The following is a 27,474-nucleotide window of genomic DNA, read 5'->3' as shown; positions in this document are numbered from 1 at the left end:
TCAAAAACATAGTCTAATTTCAGGCAGAGAAGACTTTCCTGGCTGTCTCACACACTCATCAGGAAGCCATTTGTTTATTCATTATTATTATTATTTATGATAAATGAAGTGTGCTGTAAACTCAAGGCCGGAAGAAGCTGTGCAGCTGGAATAAGATGCTCCTCAGATGGCTGCTCTGGGGAGACTGAAATGTTTTTGCGGAGCTAATTGCCTCATAAATTGGTTTTATTCTCCTGGCTGAGGCTAATGTCTTCTTTTAAAGTTAATAAAAAGAACTCAATTTGCTGATTGTTCAGGACTGGTACTAGCAAAAAGAGCTGCTCAGGGACTGGAAGGGCCCAGACAATTCCTCAAAGCCATTGCAGCTTGGATGCTAAGTGGTGACAAGCAAGGTGTTCCCTGTCTGCTATTTAATCTGCTTTGCAGTGATGCTGTCACGTTGCGTGCCTTGGGTATCCCCAAAAACGTCTGAGGGGGAGAGATTATAATTGACAGCCTCCTGTAGCAGACCCCAGGGCTTGGGGATTGAGAGAACAGAGCACATGTTTATGCCAAAGGAGCGTGTTATCAGCAGGCGTGATGTGAGCTAAGGTCCCACAGGGCTCCAAAGCACGGCAGCCTCAGGCAGCCTCGTGCAGCATCTCGGGCTCCTCACACCCACACATCTCACAGGTCAGGGCCACCAGCCCACTAACACACCACCTACAAGTGCACCCCTCTGCAGATCAAAGGCTGAGCAACTCTGCAAAGGTTTCTCCAATGTAGAGTTACATCTACAACTGGTGCACACTGACAGACCTCACTGTCAGGCAGGTGCTGTGTCCTGCCCCACCACCCCAGAGCCCGGGGCATGCAGAAGAGCAGCAGCATGTGCCTTTCTGCCCTGGTCAGAGCTATTACCAGCTGCTGATCCTTATCCCGACATCCTTAGTGAAGTGTGAGCCCCTCCCAACACAAACTCCCTGCCTTTCCAGTCGGGAAGTAAAGGAAATCCCTCTCCATTACCATGCCACGAGCCGTGCCTGGATGCTGCACGGATCATTGCAGACACACCAGCTGCAGCCACCACACCTCCAGAACCTCTTTGATAATCCAAGATAACTGAGAAGGTCACAAACCTACAGCTTCTTACATGCACACAATTTTCTCAGGAGTTAAGCAGGGACTGACTCTGGGAGGAAAATTTCAGCAGGTATCCAAGGAGGCTGCTTAAAACTTGGTGCCCCTCGGCCCCTCACGTACTGAAAGGATTAAATCCTCTGCTAGTGCTGAGCACGGGGAATTCAGCTCTGATGCTGAGCTTAATTAAATAGAAATATGAAGTAAGAAAGAAGGGCTAATTAGATAGAAATGCAGAGTTACAGGATGTGAATGCTGATTAACCTAATAATAGACAATAATGCTGTTAAAGGGAGTTAAATGGATTGTTTAATGGATGGAATGATCTATAGTATATAATATATAAAGTACTTAACAGTAAACATTTAATTACCTCTTCAGTTGCATTTTTCTTTACTGTGTGGAGAAAAAGCGCTTCATAAAAGAGTTATTGGATGGGAGTAATTTACAGTCCTCCAGAAACATCTGTATCGTATGGGAAAGAGCAACAATTTGTCAGAGCCATAGCAGAAAGCCTGAGACACAGAGAGCAATGCTGGGAGCTGCCAGATAGGGCAGAGCAAGGCAAATTAAATACCTGTCCTCCTGCTATGGCACATCACTGCCTCTCTGGGGCAAGCCTTCCCTGACGTGCCTCCCACAGGAAGGACGCTTAGGAGGCAGAAGATGGACATGGCACTTCATGTGATGGCTCCAAGTGAAACTTGCTGAGGATTTTGGAAGGTGGCCACTTGTCACAGAGGAGCAAAGCCAGCTGCTGCTGTGCATTATGGGGAACGTTCCTAGAGGGCTGGAAGCATCTCTGGCTAATGTGATCAAGTACATTGCCATGGCCCAGCCACTAAAACACTGTGACTGCTCCCAGCACAGATGCTCTCAGTTTGAGCTTGCCTCAGATTTCCCCAGAGGAGCCAGCCAGAAGTCTGGCCCACAGAAGGTGTTTTTCAGACTTTTGGGATGTTTCATACTGAGACAGGGAGCTCTTGGATGTCACGAGTGCCTCCGTGTGGCCAGCTCTCTCCTAAAGCAGCATCAGCCTCAGCAGCAAACACAGCACTTTGTGCACAATCAAAGTCAGGGCTCTCCTGGAGGCCTCTAATGGAGATGCACAGAGGCAATCCTGGACACTAGAGAGGAGAAGTCACTCCAGGAGGCTCTCACAGGTCTCTGAATTGGGGATAGGAGAAATTACATTCTGTGGCACAGGGGTTTCTAAACATGCTTCACTTCTGCTGTAATAACCATCATAGTGACCGTCACAGAACGTGCCCTAAAGGGGCACATGATCCTGTCCCTTTGGGACACAGAACAAGGCTTGCACTCCTTACTGGCACAGCAGCAGTCTCACTCCCATCACATCCATCTCACACCTTGGGCTGTGTCACGTTGCTCAAATGATGAAAATGTGTGCGATTTTATTTTTCATCCTTGCACACCTGCTAGACCTTTTCTTTCTCCTGTCTTATTGCTGAGCAGCTGGGACAGAGGTGACCAGTTACACTCAGTGAAGCTCAGCCCTGTCCCTGGCAGGGTCACTAGTGGAGCAGATTGCTTCCTCATCACTTAGATTTCAAAAAGCAGCCTTGCTTTCATGTCCTCGTTACTGCACGGCTCTGTCATCTCCAGTGCCTGATGCAGCATAGGTGGCACCTGAATTTCTATATATTAATACATGAGGAAGTGCTGAGGCAAGCAGAGCACATGTGAAGAAGTCAGCCTCAGTAAGAGGGAGCACGAGCAAGACATGATAACACCAGTGCTAGGAAGAGGAAAGCTGATACTAGATTTGGGCTGTGGCAGAGTTGCCTACCTGACTTTGATAATTAACAAGTTCCTTTACAGATCTATTCCCCCAGCATCCAAAAAAACAATCTCACCCAAAAGCTCTCAGCAGCCCACCAGAACAACTCACGAGTCTGCTCATCGCTCCTGGCAGGGGGCTACCCCTTGTCCAGTGAGAAGTGATGCCTATTCCATTACCTGCACCACAGGGCCAAGGAGAGCAGCCTGGCCATTAACTGCCCGTGATGAGCTAATTAATCATGGGCACTTGCTGCATTCCTGTTCCCACACCATTATTAATGGCTCTGTGGATTGGGCCACGCAGCAGAGGCTCCTCCACCTGCTGAAGCAGCAACTCTGCTCTGCAAAGGGCACCAGCTCCACCCAGCCAGCAAACAGGAAAAATTGCTCAGTGCTGCCCCAAACTCTCATCTTCTCCCCCTCACTGTTGCAGACTGACTCCTAGCTCCACACGGGGGCTCAAGCTTTCTGTCATGGGGCCTTCCCAGGTGGCATGGGCTCCTACTGAAGGACAGCCCTGGTGTCCCTTCCTGTGGGCTTGTCATGGAGTGACTAACACCAGTCACTGCCAGTCCATTGCAGCACAGAATGTCCTGCCTTTCACCTTGCCCATTCCCAGGCACTCCAGCCTCACGTGGTGCCAGACGTGCCTCCTCCATCTTAGAGGCTTCCTTCTCCAGCTGTGCTCCCAGAGGGAAGCCCAGTCTTCCCTCAGTGTGATGAAATCCACTGAGGTTGGACCACAGGCCCCTGAGCCTGAACCTGCTCCAGATGTGCTGCCAGGGCTTATGTGGCCACAGCCTGCACATGGCCAAAGCCACCAACTGCTGCTTGTTTGGAGCAACAAAACATTACTGGGAAGGAATTATGCAGCTGAGCAGATTCTGACAATGAATAATCCACTGCTCCCACTTGACTATCTTCTCCCCTCCCATTTCCTTTGTATTTCTAGGTGATGGGAATGAAACTGTGTGAGGCAGGACAAGCAGAAGGCATGCACAGGGTGCCTCTGGGTCCTGCTCCTGCCCTGTGAGCTTCCACCTGCAGCAGAGCTGGCCCAGCTCAGCCTCACAGAGGCCACCACACCAAGGCAGAGCCTGACTCACCAGGCTAGTCTATCTGACTCACCTGACTAGGCAGGCTAGTCCCTGCCTCTTGCTCTCCCTCTGCCACAAGATGTGACTCAGGTCCATCCCAATGCCAGAGGTGAGGCTCAAAGGCACTAAACCCTCCAGGCTGTCTGGAAGCAAAGGAATGGTGAAAGCACAGCCTAGCCATCTCCCTGAGCTGGCTCCCGGGCTTGTGGAGCTGCATCCTGAAGCAGTGGCCTCTGGCAGCCCATCCATCAAAGTGCTAATGGCACAATTTACATCAGATCCCAGTCTGGCCTTTGGCCAGCGCCTGCCATTTACACACTGAGTCCCACCTGCAGCTGAGCCAAGCCTGTCTGGAATCAGGCATCCAAGGGGGTGGCCCCAAAAACAGTCAGCTATGAACCGTGAACCCCTCTAATCCCCTCTTAATCAGTCCCTGTGGCCGACAGGCACAAACACCCTCTTCCTACCTACAAAGGAAATGTCCCATTTTAAGAGCAGAACCCAAAGCCAGCCTGGGAGCTGAGCTCACACATGTGTGGCAGCAGGCCGGAGGGAGCTGAGAAATGTTTGGCCAGGTGGCACCGAGTGCCCTTGCAGTGTCATAGTCCCACCAAGTGCCTCAGAGGATGAAGGTCACAGCACTTTGGGGTCAGTAGCTAATAAAAAGGAAAGATCTCCAATCCTTCTTTACACTACATTCATCTGGTGTCACAATCAACTGGAACAGAGATGGCTGCTACAAGAGCTCACGCCACTGATGTAAGGACCAGCATCACCCTCTCCATCCCACATCTTTGTAAGAACTCCCAATGTTAAAGGTGCCTGGACACCAAACACCTACGAAGCTACTCACCTCTGTGGGGAGAAAAAAGTCCTGAATTGTTTCAGCTTCTTAGTATAAAGGTAAGAAAAAAATAGAGAGAAACTGACACAGGATTTAGGATGACACAAATTATATTTCTGAACATCACCAAGAAACAAGATGGGACAAATTCATCTAGTACTTATGGAACTGGGCATCACAGCTCTAAATACAATGGGAAATGTTCAGCTTTGTTTAAACAAAAATTAACTAAAAAAACCACTCAACCTCCAAACATGTTTCAGGTCATTGTGATTAAACTCAGAGACTGAATTAACAGAAGGAAAAGAGATTGCTAATACACTGCCAAAGTCGTTCCCACTTAATTCAGCTAAAGAGAAGCAATAAGCCCAGGACTGCATCTGGCAAGTTTCAAGTAGGGACCTTCTACATGAAATGCAGACTAGGGTCACAATTAGCAGAATAAGCTGCAAAAGGAGGTGAAGGAATCATAGCCATAGGACACATCAAAGTACAAGCTTATACAGACCAGTCTTCACAGCTGTAGTTTCTCCATTTAGTTTCATAAGCAAAATATCCAAAAGAGCCTTCTAATTCTCAGCCCACATGTGTCAACCAGACCCGATGCTTTGTGAGGTCTGGTGACACAGTCCAGCTCTGGGCACCAATCAGGACTCTGTTCCATCAGGAGTTTGCACAAAGGTGTGAACCAGTGCATGCAAGCAGAGAGGTGTCTGTACCACTACCAGGTGTGATGGTACCTGTGGGCTTCCCTTTGGCAGTCCAGAGAAGAAAAGCTGTTGCTTGTTTTCCTGATAGCAGCACTATCAAGCTGCATTGTGTAGGATTTGTTGATGGACACGTTTATGGATCTTCCAGCTTTGCCCTTTTTGGCTGGTAGGACGTGCCCCATGCTGACGTCATCCTCAAAGAGCATGGGAGAGGCTGGGAACTGAGAGAAGCTGGAGAACAGGGCCAGTGCTGAAAGACACACAGTAGCTGAAAGGCTACTGAAATCAGAGGTGACTGTGTTAGATGCACACAGGCCTTGTCTGTGGGAGATCCACAGATCTTCCTAGAAAGGGCTGAGAGACACCTCTGCATCCTTCAGACAAGGACATGCACTGTTTTGGATTATTGACTGCACAGCATCCAAAATACCTGTGAAAAAGCACTGAATCTGTCTGGCAGAGAGCAGGAAACAGGAAGCTCTGAACTCAGTGCCAATGGCAGGCAAGAAGCACCTGTTATCAGATTGAACACACACATCTTGGCAATTAATATTTTGTTCTCTGCCCTATATAGTTTCTCCCTGGAACTAAGAGGTGACAGAGTCAGTGCATCAACCCAAAATGAAAGAGATAATGGATTACCCCTCCATCCTCTCCCATCTCCTTATTCTTGGGCTTTTCCCTCCAAGAGGCTACTGCAAAACCTAAGTGAGGTGCTGACATCCCAGTTCCAGGTAGAATATGGAGCCCTCATTCCTGCTCCAGGCCCCCTTTGACTTGGGGCTATCTGCCTTGGCCACGGTCTTAGGATAGTGGGACAGAAAAGGGCTCTGCAACAGTGAACAAAGCTTCAAGGACTATGGTACAATTCACACAGAGCAGCTTTGAGCAGCTGGAAATGAACCTGCACAACCCCATTTACTGCATCACCTCAACAGCCAAGCAAAACAAAGGTGATGAAAGCAGACAGCTGAGGAATGCCCATGGAAAATAGGACAGAGTATGTGGGAGTCTCACCTGGAACACCACACTCTGCTTCACCCTGGGACCCTTCTGTAATTCTATCAAATAGATATACTACTAACACTGCTAAGATAGAAAAAGGGGGAGAAGCAATGCTTTATTTCTTTCTTATCAGTTGGGTAAATATTAATTCCCACTTCATACTAAGATTATGTTCTAACAGGAGCAGTATCATAAATCTCTAACCAAACTGGAGCCAACAGAGCAAGAATGTCTTTCTAAGCTAAGCTACAAAATCAGTCAATGGCACGGGATGACAGATGCTTTTATTTTTCACCCAGTAGAACAATCAAGTGGAAGATTATTAGATGGGGAAAACAGCAGCTTTGATGGGCCAGATACCAAGTAATCCCTGAAATGTGTCCAGTGTATCTGTCAGTGGAGCAGAACTGGGCTTCTTTGGGTTCTCTTCAGTGGATAATATATTTGCAAAAAAATACAGTTTAGAGTTAAACCAGTCTTCAGATTAAGAAAAAAGGCAAAGGCAAAAAGACTATTAACATTAAACATTTTCTTTCAGCATTTTCAAAACAGAAGGTTTCACATTTTTTGCTTCAAAGCAACTTGTTACAGCCCAAGACATAATAGTTGTTAAAAAGTTAAAATTCAACCCTAGAAATTAATGTTTCATTTTGGTATGAAAGGATTTGTTTGTTTTAAATTTTTCCCTTTTTCATTCCACTGAGAAAATGGAAAAAAATTGTCTCAGGTCACTCTTGCATTTTTTTTCATATTTTTCAGTTCAGCCTGCAAACCGAAAAACCAGGTGGGCACAGCCTACTTGGGCATTTACTGTCCCTCTTTCTATTTGAATCAGATCTAAACCAAAGAAAAGAGGAAGTTCATTTCACCAGGTAAAACCAGCCAGAATCAAGGTATTTAGGAGATGTAAAAACACTGAAAATGGGAGGAGCCATGGCTGTTTACAGGGGGCTGAACAAGGCAGGAGACAGATCTCCTGGCTCTAAAGAACACTGCCATCTCCAAGTTTCCTGCTGTGCCATCCTACTTTCACATAAGGCAATTTAAAAACTGTGGGTCTGATCCCACATTTTCAGAACCTGACTGAGATGTGCTGGACACCACTTATCTGTGAGCAATGCAAGATCCAGCTAACCCACCCTAACCTGCTCTAAGCAAGGGGGCTTGGGGGTTTAGGGGTCAGGGGAAGCAAATGGAGAGAGTCACAGCACTCTCCCCACCAGCAACATTGGAGCATCACTCAGGTGACCTGAAAACAACATCCCTTCTTTGCAGAGTGCTGCCACTTCTGCAGGGACAATACAGTACTGGATAGTTGCTCTGCAAGCTCAATAAAATGAAAAGGCCTTACAAGGATCTTTGTTGGGACAGTCATCTGGTTGAAGCACAGAAGAGGACAACAACAGCAAAAAAAACCCCACAATAAATTAGGTATCAGCACAGGTTTCTAAATGGTCTAGAATAGTTACAAGACAAAAATCACAGCTCTGGTAACCTAGAATCTTGTCCTTTAAAAAAAAAAAAACAAAGCTATTATCCACAGTTTTTGCATAAAAATAAACACTTTAAGCTGACAGCATTATGTTAATTGGATCAACCCGCTTTTTAATATATATATATTTCTATGTATATTTAAATGTATATTTTTATATGAATAATCTTTAAAGGAGTAATGGGAGTCACAAATGCATAAAAATAGATATTTTGAAAAACAAAAAAGAGTAATAATAAAGACAACCCTGATGAAAAAGGAAAAAAAGTCAAACAGGGCAGCATTCTAAAGCAACAGCTCACCATACTATAACTTGTGGAGTCCAGTCCTTCTGCATTGTGAGCAGTTACTCCTAAGTACTATTGGGGTTTCTAACAGTGATGCAAAATAAACTCCTGCACATTTTTTCTTTTCAAAAGGGGAAGGGATTTGGGTATATAGGACAGATTTTAATGCCTGTTACATTGCTGTAAATAATAGCATGGATCATCTCCCAAGCTGAAAGCAGGAGAAACTACAACAATGCATCTATGCATTGCATCTATGATAATATCTTGTCTAATCAAAATCAGATCTGTTCCTCCAAACTAAGTTGTTTTTCTTAAACACAATTTTTGCCCTACAATGTTTTTTCTGTTGTTCTACAAATACTCCAAACAGACTGGAAAAGGTGAGATTTTCACTTCTCTGTCAGCATTTTGTGCAGCTTTGACAAAAGCCAACTCCTACCAGTTTGGAAGATTATTTCAGAGCGATCCTGAGCACGGTGTAACCTCACTGTTAAAAATCCCTTCAGGGCAAAACAATCCTGGGGGAGAAGGGGAAGCTGTAAAAAATTAAAATAGCCTGACTTGCTTGCCAGCTGCATCAGTATTCAAGTAAAGTTTATAAAGTACCTTTGTGGGACTTTAGAGTCTTGGAGAGTCAGACCGGCTTATATTAACAAGTGTAATATGCACTTAGAAACAGCCTTGTCATCTGCTTGCCTAAACTAAAAAAAACCCAACAAAATTCAAAAACAAACAGAAGCAAAGGAAAGGTAAAGGAAAGGACTCAGCATCAGTATTAGACTGCAGAGTGTCTTCTTGACACTGACACTTCGATATTCTTGCCTTCCTTTGTAATGCATTACGATAGCATGAAGTCACACAGCCATTTTAAACGAGCATTTTCAAGAGTCCAGTTTTCATAGAGTTAACTTGATCACCAGCACAGCACTGGAGAAAGCCAATCTAACGATATTTCACTTACAGAACTCTTCAAAGGAAAATAAGAAATACAGTTCCACAAAAAACAATGCCAGTGAAAAGCACAAAAAGTAATTTCTTTTTTGTCAGTGTTTTCTCTTTGATATTCTTACAGAAAAAAATTCTTCCCTTATCTCTGTCCTTAAAAGCAAATTTTCTAACCAGTAGATTTTAGAGCTATTTTCCATCTACACAAAGCTAAGCTTTCCTGAAACCACCATCAGGTTTGGGTTTAGTTTTTTTGGAGGGTGTAGGGGATGGGGACGTGTGTAGTAGAGGATTCCCTCTCCTAAATTTCAGAGACATTCAAATGGCATCTGTTTGTTTTGTCTTGTTTCTCCTCTTGAATTTGTCCATTCCCCTTAGGATTTCACAGGCCAACATTACTGTGAGAATTTAGGGATCCACATTTGAAAGAACTTTGGACTGAGCACAGCTTCACAGATTTCACTTTCTTCATGCCCTTTCCATGTAGTTTCTTCTATCCTTACATGTATAAAATCACAGTTTATGTAACATTGTTTTAAAGGAAGAAAATAAAATATACATACACACACATACATTGTAGTGGTGAACACTATACACTAATTTTTTTTTTTCAACAGCATAACAGAAAGTTTGGCCTACTGTAGGTTGAAGATGTAGGGAAGGCTGAATTCTTACAGTTGCCATGCAAGCCACCTTCAAGACAAAACAGATTAACCCACCCAAAAGCAAATGCAGCTTCTACTCAAGCCGTTGGACAAATCCTGCCTTTCCAGGAATCAGACTGACATCTGACAATTCAGTCAATGCAGTACTTGGAGAAGCTCACTGAGTTGCTTCTGCATCAGTCCTTTGAATCCAAATGCTGTTTAAACCAAAGGGGAAGAGGGTATCTGAATTGCCTTATTATTATTAATATGTATATCTTTTAATAACTTTGAATTTCAATTATCTTCTGAAACCTTGCCCTTTGAGAAGAACACACCCTTTAAATTGACTTTTTTTCAGGCTTCTATTCCTTCAAAATTCTCTCTTCTTTTCCTTTCGTTGTTCTTTTTCAATTATCTACCAGAAAACTTGCTTTCTTCCAGCAGAAATGCAGCTGGTGGGCTTGGACTTTCACTGCACCCGTTCTGTGAAATTCTCAGGGAAAACCCCTCGGCATTGGTCAAGTGCCTTATGCTGGATCCAGTCAGACTCCTTCACACCCATCAGCCATCCTTCGTCCTGGAGGAGAAGACAGAGATCAGATGCTAAGGGACAGATGTGAGCAGGGATTTCTCTTACACAGTGCAGGCCAAGGAGGTGTCAAGGCATTACTAAAGCCATGCTCTTATTTTGGCTTGGAGACAATCCAGGAGGAGTATAGGGCAAAAGGAAAAAATGCTTTTGTTTCCTTTTAAACAGAGAAAAGGCTACAACCCACCAGAGCTCACACCAAAGCTCCCATCTGACCCAGACTGTGCAGACACAGTAAAAAATAAGTGTAACAGAAATATGTCATAATTTACACCCACTGAAGCAGAAGAAATTCTTCCAAAAGAGACTCCAGAGCTACAGGATGGGAATCACCTATCTCACCCTTCACAATGCCAACATGAGGGGTCCAGCACTCTCCACAGCCATAAAAGAGACAGGCACCTCCAGCATGTAATTCAGCCCATTTACCTCAGGCACAAGTCTTGGGAAAGGATGAATCAGCCACAGGAGGGGCCCATCCCTGCTGCAGTCAGAGCAGCCAGATGATTGGCATTTTAGAGGTGGTACAGGCAATATTAGTCTTATTTGCTGTGCTGAAATCCTGACCTATGGGAATTGGGAGCTGAGGAACCCAACCCATGTTTCCAAAACTCAGCAGTCTGTTTGGTTTGATGCAAGGTGAAGTTAGCAAAACTCCCAGATTTTGGCTAGATGTGACTTAAGTCTCTCAATAAGGTCTTCCCTAGCCTCCAACCTATACATCTGTAAACACAGATGAATCTTCACCCAGGCAAAAGAAACCCTGCCCGGTAGAACCTGCTCATGAGCAGAACCAGATTTCCCACCCTCTGCCTGCAGGTTGCCTGGCACTGAGATTTCTGCTCCATCCCAGGCACATGAGGGAGATATTCAAGGCATCCAGGATATTCAAGAAGGGCTGCACTGAGCTTGCAGCTCAGGTGTACAACCACTCTATTTTCTGCATGCCTTGGAGCTGCCAGCACGGCAGCTTCTCTTCAGCATGCACATACCCCACTCCTTTGCAGTGGGGCAGCCCATGGATTTAGAGTGCAGCATGAGGCACGAGAGCTGCACAGCTCCCAGAGCCTGCAGGCTCACTCAGCCCTGACTGCTGCCTTAGATCGGAATACTCAGGAGACGTCATGGGAATGACACGAGATGGGAGCCCATCTGCAGCAGCCAGCTGCAGAGGCTGTGGAAGGATTGACATGCCATAAATCAGGAAGACAAACAACAAGGCAGAAGACACTGTGCTCAAGAGTCTAGAAGACTCTAGAAGTCTAGAGACTCCTTCCAGCTCACAGCACGTCAGGCACAAAAGCTCATCCATTTGCATACAGTGCTGTGCCATACAGCATGCATGCATCACTCCCACCACATCCTGCTATGAAGGGTCTCCTCAGCTGTAGGAGGAGGGATTAGAGGACCCAGAAGGGGCCTTGACAATTTTAAACCACATGACTTGACGTGCCAGCTTCGAAGTGTTGCTGCCCTCAACCCTTTCTTCTGTCAAGAGATGAATCCAGGCCTGGTCATACCCACAAACTGACCCCTAAGCTGCAAGGTAGGGATGGGAATCAGTCTAGTATCCTAAGCTCCCTCCACTCACGTGCACAATTCATGCACATGTTAACAGCCAGCAATTCCTGGCTGGGTATGGTTGAGGTTAGGGAAATGAGCTGTAGCACAGGATACACTGTAGAAGGGTTAGAGGGCTTCAGTGCAGCTACAGAGTCATGTTAGCAACACTCAGAGCTCACCCTCTGCAGCTTGGAGAGTCTTGAGTTCATGGCTGTTGCACCCACATCCAGCTAAAGTGCAAACAGAGGGCGTTGAAAAACTCTGATCCAAAAATGCCATCTGCTCCACAAACGCCATCTCCTACCACAGAAACTGGGGGAGCTGACACTCATTTCCATCCAGAAAGCTTTCTGAGAAAGAAATGCTCACAAATGCTTGTGCAGGGCAGTCCCACCCAGTGGGCAGTCTTGTCTCCAGAAGGAATCAGTGCCTGTTCCCCAAAACCCTTTCGTCCCCTAGCTGTGTGGGAACTGTTGGCATTTTATAGTTCCATTTCACATGCATCAGCATGATCTGCCTCCTTAATTCACAAAGACAACAGCTGGGCCACAAAGAGGATCCACATCTTTTGAGATAGGGAACTACTTTGTCACTTTCCCTTTATCCCTTGGGGAATCTAGATCCTACCTGAACCTGGCCAAACTCAAAGAGATGATAATTACTCAATGGATTTGGAGAATTTTCTTTCTTTTCCAAACTGAAACCTAGAGATGTGAGCATTAATTTTATAAACTCTTGGTCAAAGTAGTAAAACTGCTGCAGATTGCCAGCTGGCTGCCCTCAAACACAAAAAGTGAGGAGGGCTTACTCAAGGCTTCTAGAAATAGCACAAATTAAAGAAAAACATGACCAAATAAATTCAGGTTGAAGATGGGCAGCAAGATTTGTTCTCTGGAGCTGAGACCTGCTCTAGCCTTTGATTCTGGTGCCATCTTCTGACCAAACGCAGTCATTTGGAAACAGCCACTGCTGTGCTGAAGCACAAGACATCATCCACCACCAGCTACTTTCTCAGAGCTCCAACATTTCTCAGAAGAGAAGAAAACATCATAAGGTATGAGTCACTTCTTTCAATGCCACAGACTATGCTGTAGGGGTCATAGAGAATGTGCATCAAATTTAGGGCCAGTGAGGAAGCAAAGTATGGGCTCTGTTGGGGTCCCTGATCAAGAGAGCCACTGTATTGGCTCAAATGTGCTGATAGGGACAAGAACCCATGGCTACTCCACATGCTTTATGCAGGATAATGTCTCCACTTTCCAATCACAAGCAGAGCCCTTCCCTCTGTTGCAAGAAGCCAATCTCAAGCTCAAGGACAACCGACTCTCTTGCCAGCTCCCAGCCACAAACTAATGGCTCAGCATCCAGCCAGCCAACTGTTAGTGAAGAAAGAAGCAGCTGAGGAAACCCCCTTGGCTCCAGCTGGCCCAGGCCAGCCTGCCTCCCCCACTCACCTGCTCCTCAGGGTTCTCAAATGGAATCACAAGCACCACGTCCCCGGCCTTCAGCTGCAGCTCATCCGTGTCGGTGGCCGTGTAATCGTGCATGGCCTGGACCTGCAGGGACAGGAGAGGAGCACTTGGAGCACTAAGGCCTATAATGCCACTGAAACCAGACTAAATGTCATGAGACTCTTGTCATTCTTCAGGGCTTTGCCATTCTTCTGCTTTCAGCAGAACTCACAGAAAAAAATGGGAATGACTAAAGCAGAAAAGTGTTCCTACAGTAAGATGCTGTAAATTCTCACTTTCAGGGCATGATACATCTGTGCATTCATGCTATCACACTCCCTTTTTGCACATTAAATTTATGGCTTTTCCTCACCCAAAATCACTCCTTCCTCCACACCTTTGCTGCAAGTAATCTTTGGCTCAGAATACTCAGAATACCCACCCAACTTCCCTGTCTAGTCCTGTACTTTTCTCTGTTAATCCTGGCTTTCTAACTTCCCCAAACACAGAGTCCTCTGTTCCTGCTGGTCTTCCCAACACTTCTCAATTTGCCACTTGCACCAAAGTTTAACTTTTCTTGTCAGGAGCACAACATTTTATCCACCATGCAGAGTCTGTGACTGACACCACCACACCACCAGGACAGAAACCACTGCAGCAGAAAGAACAGGTTTTGCTGCACAATACAACAAGATGCTGGTGCTCTTACATAATCCTTTGAAACATCTGGAACTGCATGAAGCTGTGCTGCTGGAGAGTTTCTCTCTCCTTCAACTTCCATTCTGCCTTTCAGTGTGGCCTAGCCCATGGCCAAGCTGAGTGAAAGTAGTTACTGCCCTACAGGGGAGAAAAAAAACCCTCACCAGGAACTCGATGCTGCACAACCACACACTCACCTTGAACAGAAATCCTGGGGGCATGTCAGCTCTCTCAGAGGAAGCACCTCCTTCCACAGTGCCATTGACAGTTGCAGGGAAAGTTTCCACAACAACAGCAGGCAGAGAGCCCTGGGAGGCAGTGACAACCAAGGAAGGGAAAAAAAGCCATTGAGAAAAGAGAATCCAAAACTGAAGCTCCAAGTCCACCCTGGAGGATCCAGACCCCAACAATCCCATGGCTTCAGTGCGTTTTCCCAGCACACCAGTCAGCAACAACAACACCCCAAGGGACAGCAGAGGCAGCAGTGAGAAAGCAGAATTGGAGACTGCCATCTTTCTCTGCCCAAGGCTGCAGAAAGGCAGGGATGAGCTGTAGGTTTCCTGAGACCATAATGCCTGGCATTTCCCAGCTGCTGTGGTCACAATGCAATCACAGAGCCCTCCTGGAACAGACAACTCAAATGTGACAGCCTGTAGGAACTGAACTGCCATGAGATGGGACCTACCCCTGTCCCCTAAAAGCACAGCAGCATCACCAGAAAGAGGAAAGCCTTGATATTCAGGAGACACAGCCAGAGCCCAGAGGACAGGGTAGGTAAAGTAAATGGCAAGCAAGGGGGAATCCAGCTGACAACACAGCTTAGGACAGCATGGGCTGTGGGCTGACTTCGTAACACAGGTGAAGGGACAGTTCTTTTACTGAATTTTCCAGCACAACTTCTCCCTAAGCATTACACAGATAAAATGCAACAACTAAGTCTGGTCCCTGAATAAGAGCACTGTAAGTCCTCCAGTGGCAGGGATGTGTTTTTCCAAGCAGCTACACAGCCCTTTTCCCAGCATAGCCTCCCACATGTGCTGTATAACAAAGGGATGGAGAAAAGGGATTGCTGTCCCTTGAGGTGTTTACCGATCCTGAGTCAGCTTCAGTTTTAGATGCTTCAGCTCCAGCTGCTGCTGCTGATCCAGCTGCTTCAGCTCCTGCATGGGCTGCTTCTGCAGGCTGCAATACAAAAGTCATCCCCGTGGGAAAGTTATTCTCATTCCAGCTACACATGTGCAGCCAAGTGCAGCCCAGCCTGCCCAAGTGCTCTGTGCCACTGTCTGAGCCATCTGCTGACCAACAGGTGAGACACGGAAGGGTCTGGCTGCATTTCTGTCTCCCCCTTTCTCTGCAATTCATGGAAATCACAACAAAGCCAAAATCCCTCAATTCCAGCCATGCAGTAGACAGTAATTCAGAGGTGATCAATGAAATGCCAAAAATCCTGTGTGCCTCTTTCTATTCATGATCTAAACTGCAGACCTAATTTACACACACACAGTATTTATTATTACATCTAGATTGCCCACTTGTAAGAGAATACAAGTTCTCTTGCATGTGAAAGAACAAGGACACCTCCATAGTCTACTTCCAAGAATCAACAATCACAGAATATTTAAGTACTTGCCTACTCCCAGAAACAAAAGAACATGGTAATAACGCATCCAGATGTGGAATTTAGTCTAGACCCAGCATCAACATGACATTAGCACTGAATCAACTTCCACTCCCTTCGATTTCAGACAGGCCCAAAGAGTTGTGAATTTGGATTCTGTTGTGATTATTCTATTACTAAGAATTTTCTATGAATATTCCAGAAGTGGTGTGTAACACATTTGTGTTGATGGAAAGTTTCTACTGCACAAAAGCTGCCACCACAACAGAGATTCAGTATAACCCACAAATCACTGCCTGGCAAAGACTGTTTTAAAAGCCTGGGAACAGGGCTTTCTGTGCACAACAAAAGACCAACCAAACACCTATGACAGGCTTCCAAGTGGTTCAAGTTTTTATTCTCCCTTGTCTGGAGTCAGGTTACTCTCTTTAACACAAAATTAAAGACACTCATTTGCCCCTCCCAGAAATTGCAACAATGCAGGAAGTATGTTGGATTTGGTAGCACCAAGACTGCAAATCAGCCTTTTGACTGTCCAGGCAGCATCTGGGAAGACTCCCAAGATTTGTCATTTTTAATACATGGGAATACCCAACCTTAGCATGCCTACATGCCTCATACATTTCATAAACACGTTGTTCTGCTTCAGCTGGGATAGTTGATTTTATTCCTAATAGCTGGTACAGGGCAGTGTTTTGGATTTAGGATGAAAATAATGTTGCCAGCACTGATGATGTAGTTGTTGTTGAGCAGTGCTTACACCAAGTCAAAGACTTTTCAGCTTCACATGCTATCCTGCCAGCAAGGAGGCTGGGGGGGCACAAGGAGCTGGGAAGGGACACAGCCAGGACAGCTGACCCCAACTGACCACAGGGGTATCCCAAATGTCATCATACTCGGTCTATAAACTAGGGGAAAGCTGATCAGGCATCACTGCTTAGGAATGAGCTGGGCATCAGTCAGCTGGTGTTGAGCAATTGTTTTTCATTTGCCTCACTTGGGGTTTTTTGGGGTTCATTTATCTGTTATTTTCCTTTTCGCTACAACTATTATTATTTTGTTCTAATTAAGTTGGTCTCATCTCAATCAAGTTTTCTTATTTTTACCCTTCCAACTTTCTCCTCCATCCCACCACTGGGAGTGAAATGAATACAATCATATTCAAAACAAGGCAGTGTCCAGATTCCTTAATTTTGCAGTTCTCACAGTCCCAAGCTTACAAAACCCCAGAATAAAGCAATCACCATGGTAAACCTTAAATGTACACCCATCTGGCTACCAGCCATGCACTAGCACAATGCTCCAAGCAGTACTCTAATAACAGCAGCAATAAATAAATCAATCAATACTTGATTTAGTAAAAATCCATTACTTTACCTTCAGCTGCTCCAGTGGCGTCACCTAACACATGCTTTCCTCCCCTATCACATCTTTCCTCATGTCTCCCCATCACCACGGCCACAGGCCTATACTGCCAGAAGACATTATAAAGAGTAGAGCTGTTCCCATCCTACAGAGGATTCCCTCAGCAGCTTTGGTAGAGCTAAGGTAAATATATGCATATGAAATGCTACAAAGGAATCTCCTGCTTAATTGGATTCACTCCCAGGTTTTCATTTGGGTTCAGTGAAACTGGAACTGGGACTAATGCCAGGCCAGCCCTATCTGACCAAGCATGAGTTTTATATGGACAAGCGAAAAGGAGCTCAGTGTGAGGGTCTGGGTTTTTTTATTAAAGCAAATAATTTGCAAAAATAGTATGGAATAATTAGAAAAACTGGATCTAAATTAATCCCCTGGATTTCAACAAAGGACAGCTATTATTTTTTCTGTTTTGTATACCTGCAGGGCATCCTAAGGCATATAAAAGCATTTTCGGTCATGGAAAGATAGTACAGGGAGAGGAAGAATTGCTCACTCCTGTTGCCACATTTAAAAGCTTTGCTTATTCCAACAGCAGCATCAAGCACACCAAATGCACATTTCCCAGTCTGCAGAACTAAGCCAGCTCTGCTGCACTCAAGTTTCTATGCAGTTGTTAACCTCATGGCCTATGGGACTAAGGAACCACAGAGTCTCCTCTCATCAACAGCTAAGAACATTTATAACAAAAACACTTCAGAAGACTTGAAGAGGAAGATTCTCCAGCTTTAGGAAGCTCTGCTTTTTGTGCATGGTATGCCAAGGTGAGAATTGGTAGCGTGAGAACACCTTGACTGGTAGCATTTCCTGGTTGAGCAAATTCTCCTTTGGTAAAATCAGTTTGCAGGGTGAGAGAAGTGGTCCAAAAAACTTTTTACAGCCAAGACTGTAAGCACGGCTCAGTGAGATACAGTCACCCCTGCCCATTCACCTGAAAGAAATGAGATTTTTCCTAGCTAAACCAGTCTCTTCTTCCCTACAAAGACAGATTGACAATGCACATACAGGGGAATGACGGATGTTAAAGACTCATGGCTAATAAAACACACAGGGGAGACCTTCATCCTTGACATCACCTAAGCTCATGTGAAGGAGAGCAGTGGCCACAGTGAGTCCTCAGGCCAGGGATAAGTCATGTCTTCCCCAGCAGTCACTCCAGGGGCTGGTCTGGCCCTTGGGAATGGCAAGGTTGGCAGGACTCAGTTCCCAGCACGATCCAAGGCCAGGAGCTGACTCAGTGGATAGAGCCTGCTCTAGCAGCAGATCTGAGCACCCAGACCAAGCATTGTCTGTCCATACTGCTGGCTGTCAGCCCAGAAGGATTCAAAAGTAGTTGTGCTTGAAGTATCTCTCAAGGGGCTGATCTGCAGTAACCTGAGACCAGTCCAGGCCAGATATGTAGAGAGGGAATAAATGAGGGTCAGGTTTTTGTCCAGATGCAGGTCATGTGCAGGGTCTCCCCATCAGCAAGCTCCAAAGCTGAGGCAGATGCCAGGCAAGTCTTGGGCCTGCAGTAATTTCCAGTGTAGACACAGGGTAAGCTAATTCACATCAGCCTTTCTAACAATGATGGTCGATGAACAGCAAACACCACAGACAATTCCAGATGTGTATATATCTAATGGTACAAGCAATAATGATGAGGGGCAGCTGAGATATTTATGCACTGCACACAAGACCAACAGGACGCAGAGAGTTTAGGAAAAGCTGTGTTGTGGAGAGTGAGGATGATGCCACAGTGGTATTAGGTATGAGGTGAAGGTCACAGCATTATGCCAAGGGAAGGATGAGTGGGTTAGCAGGGAAAGGCAGTGAGTGGGTTTGTGCAGTGGTAGAATCGTAAGTCTCAGAGTGCCAGACTGACTTGCAAACATGTGGTTGGCCCTGGGGCTTCATACAAGGTGCAGAAGTGGGTCCAGCAGCACACAGAGCAGATTAGGTCTGGGGTGTGCAGGAAGGAGAAGCAGTGAAGGAAAGGAGACAGGTATGTGAACAGAGATGGCACTGGCATGTGAACAGTACAGGATGAGAGACAAAAGCCGTATGAATTTCTTACCTCCCATAAATCCCAAGGTAAAGACTAAGCATGTCAAAGAGCAACAAAAATAAAACATGTTTATACATGATTATTTCAGCGAGTACAAACATTACAGACACTGATCAGACTGAAGCAGACATACACATTTAACACCACTTAACTCTGTACATTTTGAAAATATCTGTTAGTACATGAATTTAAACATCCCTGGGAACAGAAGATCTTTAAGGTCCCTCCCAAGCCCTTAACCTTCTATGACTCTGTGGTGTTTTTGGATCAGTAGTAAAATATCTTAAGCACTTTGCCATACTGCCCATCATATAGGAAATAAATCTGACTGGTTTGATAACTAGGTAGTTTTCACTATGTTTATAGTTTGGTTACCAGTAGAAATTATTGATTTTTGACTCTCTTTTAATGACTTCTGAAGCAAAGAATAATTAAGTTAGAACACTAAATATGCTATTGCTGAGTACTTTTGGAAAACCCACTTAGTGTAATATTTGTTGCTTGCTGGAAAGATAAAAATTCCATTTTAAATAAAATTTATAGTTGTATCCTATGTCAGTTTAGCCAATTATCAGAGTTCTACCTGGTGATTCAGAAAAAAAAAGGATTTTTTTTTAAATAGCTTATGCTGATATGCAGCTTGTCCTGGAAGACAAGTAGAAACAAAATGCCCATGTACCCACATAAAGTTCCAAAAAAGGATAGCTTTGCCATATTGGTGTCTATCAAATTATGAAAATAACTAGCATCTTGCAGATAAAGTATTTTAATTTAGGATAATCAAATGCCTAATGGTTGATCTCTCTGACAAAAGAAGTCTTATTCCTACAAAAATCTGTGCCATACAGACCTACCTAATGTGATGATACTGGAGATGTGCTATAAACAACACAATTACGTTTATTACAAATTTTAGTGGTATCCACAGGCAAAAAATAACCACTTCATACATATAAACTGGAAAGTCTCAGTGAGGACAACAGCCATATTCAGGATGCACTTCAAAGCCTCCAGTCATTTAGACATAAAATGGGGCACAGTCCACCTGCCTCTGACACAGGACAGGACCTGGCACAGGCCAGAACAGATTTAGGCATCTTCCTTTTGATACCACACTGTGACAGGTAGGAAACTGCTTCTCAACTACGGATGCAGGCTGTGTCATACACAGAAAAAGAAGGGCTTCACATCACTTGAATATCCATTTACAGCTTTATTCACCTTAAGTAACTGCAGATTATCAAAGTGTCTGTTAATTAAAAATCCATGTGAGAGTAATTTATAGCAGGAGCACAGAGCTCAGGCTGAATTCCCATGCACAGAGTAACAACCTAAATACATACAGAGCAGACAGAGGATGCTGCTCTCGGGAGGGACACACATTAAGTGGGTCATCAGAGCAAAGCCCAAGCACCCACAAACACCTAGTGCCTGACTGTGGCCAGGCCAGCAGCCACCTGATTCCTCCTAGACTTGCACATCCAGCAGACAAGATCCTGGGCACCCACACCCAAGGCCCAGCCACCCACAGCTCAGGCCCACGTTATCATTCAGGTGGGCGCAACTCAGTTACGAAGGGAGAAGGAACGGCGACTTGAACCAACCTGGGAGGCGGCTGTGGGGGTCTTCCCCACAGTGGCATCTGGTTTAATGGGATCAAAATCCAGATCCAACAGGCTGGCTCCCTCCTGGAAGGGCCCAGGGGCATCAAACTTGGCAGCAGTGAGGGAGAAAAGTAGTATGAGCATTAGACACAGGGGCGGGTGCAGAGTGGAGGGAGGGTGTGCGATATCCCGGAGCTGAGGCTGCAAGCGCAGGAGAAATGGTGGCAGCGCAAACACTGGATGTGACTCCTGACTGCCTGGTGCCCACAGTCACAGGCAGTTCACATGGAGGCCCTGTAAACCAAATCCCAGCCTCTTCCACAGCACTCATTCATCTTCCCACCTGGCTGAATGACTGACATGGTGTGAGCACCTGATCTGCTGGGGTCAAAAGGATCACTGCCACTGACGAGCCAGAGGGCTGCTCTCCTCTGTGTATCTATTCCCCACAGCTCATCCAGCTGCTTTTATACTGACACACCAAGACTGACTTCCTCAGCTACATATAAAAGAACTGCCATGCACACAACCTATCTCAGGAACATAAATCCAGGCAGAAGACCACTCAAACTGCTGTAAGGGAAGTCTGAAAGACCTCAGAGCTAATTCCCAAAGCTTTTAATTCCCTCCTGCCTTCTGAGTCAGAAACACAAAACACGGCAGGTCATCCTAGCTAAAGGATTTGGATCCCTCCCCAGTTCAAAAATGTTGTTTTCAATTGTTTTCATTTCTGGCCATCCCATAAACTTACACGTACAAGTCTTCTAAAAAAGCATAAATTTGAGGCGCTTTGCTACTTTCTTCAAAGTCAGCAGAGTAACTCCCTTTGAATGATTAATGCTCTACCTAAAGACAGTGATCCCACATTTGCTGATTACTATTAATAAGAAGTCACTACAAAGGACACAAGTTATTAGAGTTTAAAACTGGACTATCATTTTGGTGGTTTAGATTTTACCAAAAGAAGATACCGCTTTCTACTCTTCCTGACCTCTCTGGGAGGTCAGGAAGATTTGCACCTCTTTCCCATGACCTCCCAGCTCACTGGCCCTACTGCTTCAGCCACCTTTTCAATAACAAAATTTGGCAGGTTGGTCTCCAGTTATATCAAAATCCCACAATGGAAAAGCTTCAGAAAAGTAGCAAGAGACCATTTAAGGTAAGTCTTCTGAATACCACTGACATCACCATCATTTTCACCTCTTCTAATTTTCTCTTACCCCAATTTCTTACCGATTTTTCTCAACCTTATTAACATGTCTTTTTGAGATCCACAAGCATGAGCACAAGAAATCAACCTCTCTCACTTCACTTCAGTAATGAGCCCTGACCAGCATGCAAAAAATCAACTGGCATTCTAGTAATTCTAGTATGCTCTTCCAGACATCCAGGCCACCCATCAGAGGGGTTACAAGCCCAATCCTCAGCTTTGTTTGGTAGTGAGACATCAAAGGCTGCAGCCATGGAATAGTCTTACCTGTCATTCAAGACTTGAATGCAAGGGCTAACACCCCTTGCCTTTTCCCAAATCTCCCACAAGACAGCTCACTGGAACTGAGACATCTGACAGGAACAGCCCTGGGCAACACAACGAATGCCAGGGGCTGTTGGGCCCTTCAGTGAAAATTGTTCTGGAAACCAGAGACCTCCCTCAGAACTCCCATCTGGTCAAAAGTCAGAGCAGATCCCCTCCTGGCTCAGAGCACTGATCAGGTGCAGAACAATATGTCTGAGGGCTGGCATTCACATGGAAATAGATGATACAGACCATGAGGCAGACAGAGCTGTCCATTACAATACAGGAGAAGGAAGCACAGAAAATGATAAAGAGTTGCTCAGCTGCCTGCAGTCCCCGCCTTCCAACACTGATGTCAAATCATCTCTCCACTCTGCAAGTTTCACCTATTGCAATGCCAAATCTAGCATGGGCTTCCTTCCCTCCCCACTCCATCTCTACCCCTCAGCAGCTGGGTGGAAGGTGGCAAACCAGAGGCAACGGAGCAGCGTGACGCAAGGGGAAACTAGGGAATGAGTCACAGATGAGCACTGATAGAGATATGATTTGTGCTTTAACAAGCATTTAGGGAAAATATATATCCACATATATATAATGTGTGTATATATATTTAAATAAAGTAGATTTAGGTATGTCATGATACAGCCAGAAATCTGGTCAGGCTCCTATATACATAAGGACTGCCATTCTCCTAGATCCAACAGAGAACTTCCCACCTGGACAGCCTCTCTGGCAGTGACATAAATCAAAGGCAAAGTGAAGAAGAAAATCTAGAACTTGAAAATGTTTTACGTTTTTCAGGGCTTCAGAAGGTGCCACTTGGCAATACTGACAGACCATGTCAGCAGTCTTAGCTGCAGGCACAGTCCTGCTCATCTAACTGCATCAGCTGCTCTTTGGAAAGAAAACTTTGGTAATTCCTTTTGGCCTTTCCTGTGCAGACGTGGGCTTTAAACCACAAAACCCATGGGTGAAAGCACAGAGAGAACAAAATTGTCTTCTCCCAGAACTAGTAGAGATGCCAAGGTCACCAGTTTGGGATATACATGATCAGAAAAAAAATATTACATCCACACTCAGGATCAGTGGGTTTGGAGAGAGAATAGCACATCACAGGATATGAAGAGAGTCATAATCCATGTGCACTGCTGCTGAACAAATACAGTGATTACTTTCTGGTATCCTGACCAGGTGCATTTGTCCTGTTTCTTCTACGAATAAAAGCTCTCAAAGGGCAACATGTTACTGCCTTTTAGGTACTCTTCCCTTTAAGTCAGCTCCTAAATAATCCTTTGCCTTCTGAGGTCCAATGCTGAGCTTGCTTTCCTCCTTCACCTGACCAGGTTTCATGGCTTGACATCTCCAAAGAGAAGAAAGTTCTGAAATAAGAGTTCAGAGGCAGAGAAAAGTTAGGCAGGGCATAGCAGCTAACCTGCGAAGGGGTTGTCACACTTATCTCGGGGACAAAATTGTCATCAAACAGACTGATGATGTTCTCCTGCTTGATCTCCTTGGAGGGGGTGACTTTTGGAGGCGGAGGCACCGGAGGCCCTTTCCTCAACTGCATGCAAGTGAGCACACGGCCACAGCACAGACGGCGACACCCAAAAAAACCAAAGACAGGAACCAGGTTAGTCACAAAAACTGAAGGTGAGGGAAATCACAACCACTGGCACAGAGCAGGGTCCAATCAACTCCATCTGAAGAGAGAGGGGAAGGGGTGAAGGGCTGAACTGAAACAAAACAAAATAAATAACCACACGCCTCCAGAGAAGGTTTGGCATCATTAGTTACACTTCAGCTGTGGGCAAGTTTCCCTCTGCAGAGGAGAAGCGTAACACAATTAATATGCATTGACAGGACATGCATACATAATTAAAGCATGTGCAACCTTCAGAAGAACCACTGGGAAGGGAGCAGATCAATTACTGAGAACATGATCCAACAGAACAGGCCAGCGCTGCCTCCCTTTGCCGTACTTACCGTACCTAAGGGAACGAGAGAACAAACTCCATTTGTCCTACAGTGGGCAGGTGGCCACGAGGACAGACTGATCTGCCCAGTGCTGGCCTCCTGGAGCACTGGTTTTCAGTGTAAAGAAAGGTGTAGGAGCTGTAAGAAAGGTCTGTAGGAGCTCTTGATGGCACCTCAGCTTTGGGCAAGAACAACTTCAACCTCTGAGAAGCCATGAGTGCTGTGAGCCCAACTCTGCTCTCAGTTTCACCAGTGAGCATTGACAGTAATGAAGTCATGTTTCCCAAATGGAGGTCCCAGTGAATACATAAAACCACCTCACTCTGTAACTCTAAACCATTCTAATCCCTCTCATCATACTAAAGATTCGGCCTGACACTGCATCCACAACCCCATGGAAGGTGTGGTAGACCCTGCCTAGATCAACCCATCCACACACTTTTCATATTTTGCTGTGCACAAGGCTTAATGGTCATCTCTAAATCAAATCAGTCTTTGAGGAGCTGCTGCTGTGTTGGAACAAATCAGCCATACAAGTTCCCAGCACCACAGCAATGCTCAGCAATGACAATGCTTTCCATTTACAATTAAGTCTCCCAGCTACTTGCTCGTCTTACTGCACCCAAGGTAGCGAGACTCAGAGACCTGACAGTGTGTACCCAGGGTATCAGTGTCAAGCCCAGATCTGAAACACAGAAATCCACTACTCCTAGGCCTGTGTTCACATTCCTCCAGCACATAACTGAGTTCTAAAAAGCCTTTATTCAGACTTCTAAGGACATGACCAGTTTTCCACTGGATTAACATAGAGAGTGATTGTGAATAGCTAGCTTGGGGAAATAATGGAAGCAAGTGTGCTCACTTCCAACTTTTTAGTGTTTGCAGAAGGTGGTGTGTCCATAGTCCCTGAGAACAATCCCTCCCTGAAAACCCCCTGCCGGCCAATTGCAAGGTGGGACCAGAAATTACAAGGAAATGCTGGTCTCAGAACAGAACCCTCTGCAGAAACAGAAGGCTCCAACTATTAACTCTCAAGTCAAAAATATCACTACTCTTCTACTATTTATTCCTCTAATATGGACAGTCAGTCTCCTTCATGCCAATGCAATAGTGTCTTGGAAATTGCCACTTCCACACTATCCAGCATTACTTCCAACAGCAGTCTAAAACCACATTTCAAAGACAACATGACTGCATAGTGATGTTGGGTTATACCCATAAATTCATCGTGTACTAACAATTTTGTTGCCTAGAATAAAACAAATCTGAAATTCTTCTGATGACTTGGATGTCACAGAGATTTATCTGCCCAAATTCAGCACAGTTGCACTGATTTCAAAAGTCTCATTACAGAGTTTCAGTGGTGTAACTGAGAGCAGAAGTCTGACCTTTTAAGTTTCACAGTTCCCTTGAAGTCTTGTGTCATTATCAAATTATTCTGTGGAGAGCTAAGAGCATTCACTTCTTCCAAAAGACAGAAATAAACCTCTTAAAAATTAAAAGACAACAAAAGAGTTTGGGATTGCTTTGGGTTGTATAGGGAACAGTTCAAAATTTAGTTAGCATTTATTTGATCACTCCTGGTCTCATCTTTCTCTCCACAGCCTTTGCTTACACTCTGTATTTCAGACACGAATAGACCAGAGAATTGTTCTTGTTGATTGCTTTATGCTCCATCCTCCCAAAGAGGGAGAGGCCCCTCAGCCTCCCTTGGAGGAGCACTGAACAAAGGCACTTACCCATCTGACCCATAGGCCAAAAGCACTGACACCTGTGTTAAAGTTTCAGTGTTAAAGTCAGGCACTGTGGAGAGACCAGACACTTGTGTTCCCAGCTGCCTGACATACACTTGGTTTCTAGATTTTATCCGTACAGACACCAGGCTCAGATCTGAGTGGGAAACTCCTGCCTTTGTCCTCCCTGCCTCTGGAGCCAGCTCCATCTCTTAGCAGCTCCTGTGAATACAGAGTGGCGCTCCTGCTCTTCACCGTCGTGACGCCTTGGGGACAAATGGAACACAGCCTGCCAAAGAGCTGCCAGGCGGTGGCAGCCTCCGCTGCAAATGTCATCTCACTCCTGCCTGTGGCCCACCCCAGCCAGGGCTGTGCTGGAATACCCTGCTGCCTCCTCACGGGGTGCCTCCAGCCCCATTCCTGCGGGCAGGCAGCAAGGGAAGGAGGAAGCACTTGCAGGCTGGCAAAAACAAGGGTTATGTCAGCTATTTAAAGGAAAGGGAAGAAACCAAACTCAGCAAGAGTCTACAGACAGCGTGAGTGAAGTCTGCTGTGAACGGCTTAGTAAATCTCTACGATTTCTTGTTCCAAATTTTAGTTAAGGTCTGGAAATCTGTGGGGAAAAAAAAAAAACCAACAAAACAAACCAGAACTGCAACAGAAGGGCAATTCTGGATAGCCTGTCTTCTCTCCCTCACACACACAGCCTACTCCAAAGGTCTTAAGCAGGCTGGTGGTGAAGCCACGGTTAGGCTCTGCACTGCTGAGCTTTTCAGAGACCCTGGAGAAGGAAGTCCTGAAAAGACACTGCCAGGCATCCACACATCTCACAGGGCTGGAAAAGAAATTTTGCCATACATCCTATTGAGGGACTTTGCTGTCCCTCAGTAACCCTAAAAATCAAATATGCAGTGAAGAGAAAAATATCGTGAGAGGCTATCCAGAAACAGGAGAAAATCTACCCCACAGGCTTGGATTGGAATCACACTGCTATGCATGGGAACAGCAAGGAAGTTCTGGGTTGCACCCATCTCTTTTCAGAGGCAGTGGGTTTTCTTACCAGTTTGGCCAGAACCCCTCTTGGCTTTAATTCTTCCTGGAAGACTACTCCTAGTGTCCCACTTACTGAGATACAAAGATGGGAACCCAACGTAAATTTGGCCTAGTTACTACTTTTCCCTATTAAGCTTTTCCCCCACTCAGCAACAGAAGGACAAGAAGATGAAGTAAATGTTTTATCTTCCCAAAGTAAAACATATATGTTATGCTGAGTAACTATATCTACTATTTTGAACATGCTGCTGAA

At 45.4% G+C, this 27,474-nt stretch overlaps 1 protein-coding gene across 7 annotated transcripts in view; it reads right to left on the bottom strand.

The window, feature by feature from the left end:
* Positions 1-4,955: 4,955 nt before the first annotated feature.
* The window catches only part of BIN1 (bridging integrator 1), a 91,037-nt gene continuing 68,518 nt past the window's right edge, over positions 4,956-27,474 (bottom strand). For 2 of the 7 annotated variants that reach the window (XM_063400818.1, XM_063400814.1), the window contains 7 exons: positions 23,894-24,022; positions 20,946-21,053; positions 19,351-19,374; positions 15,344-15,436; positions 14,452-14,562; positions 13,559-13,660; positions 4,956-10,529 (listed from right to left, as the gene is read on the bottom strand). In XM_063400818.1, coding sequence (XP_063256888.1) covers positions 10,422-10,529; positions 13,559-13,660; positions 14,452-14,562; positions 15,344-15,436; positions 19,351-19,374; positions 20,946-21,053; positions 23,894-24,022 — 675 coding nt within the window. In that variant the 3' untranslated portion in view covers positions 4,956-10,421. The remainder of the gene's footprint in view (positions 10,530-13,558; positions 13,661-14,451; positions 14,563-15,343; positions 15,437-19,350; positions 19,375-20,945; positions 21,054-23,893; positions 24,023-27,474) is intronic. The other 5 variants (XM_063400819.1, XM_063400816.1, XM_063400820.1 and 2 more) reach the window with 3 other exon arrangements.

The sequence above is a fragment of the Prinia subflava genome, chromosome 6 (genome assembly GCF_021018805.1).
Source record: "Prinia subflava isolate CZ2003 ecotype Zambia chromosome 6, Cam_Psub_1.2, whole genome shotgun sequence".
In the NCBI taxonomy this organism is placed as follows: domain Eukaryota; kingdom Metazoa; phylum Chordata; class Aves; order Passeriformes; family Cisticolidae; genus Prinia; species Prinia subflava.
This window is presented reverse-complemented; position numbering and strand designations above follow the sequence as displayed.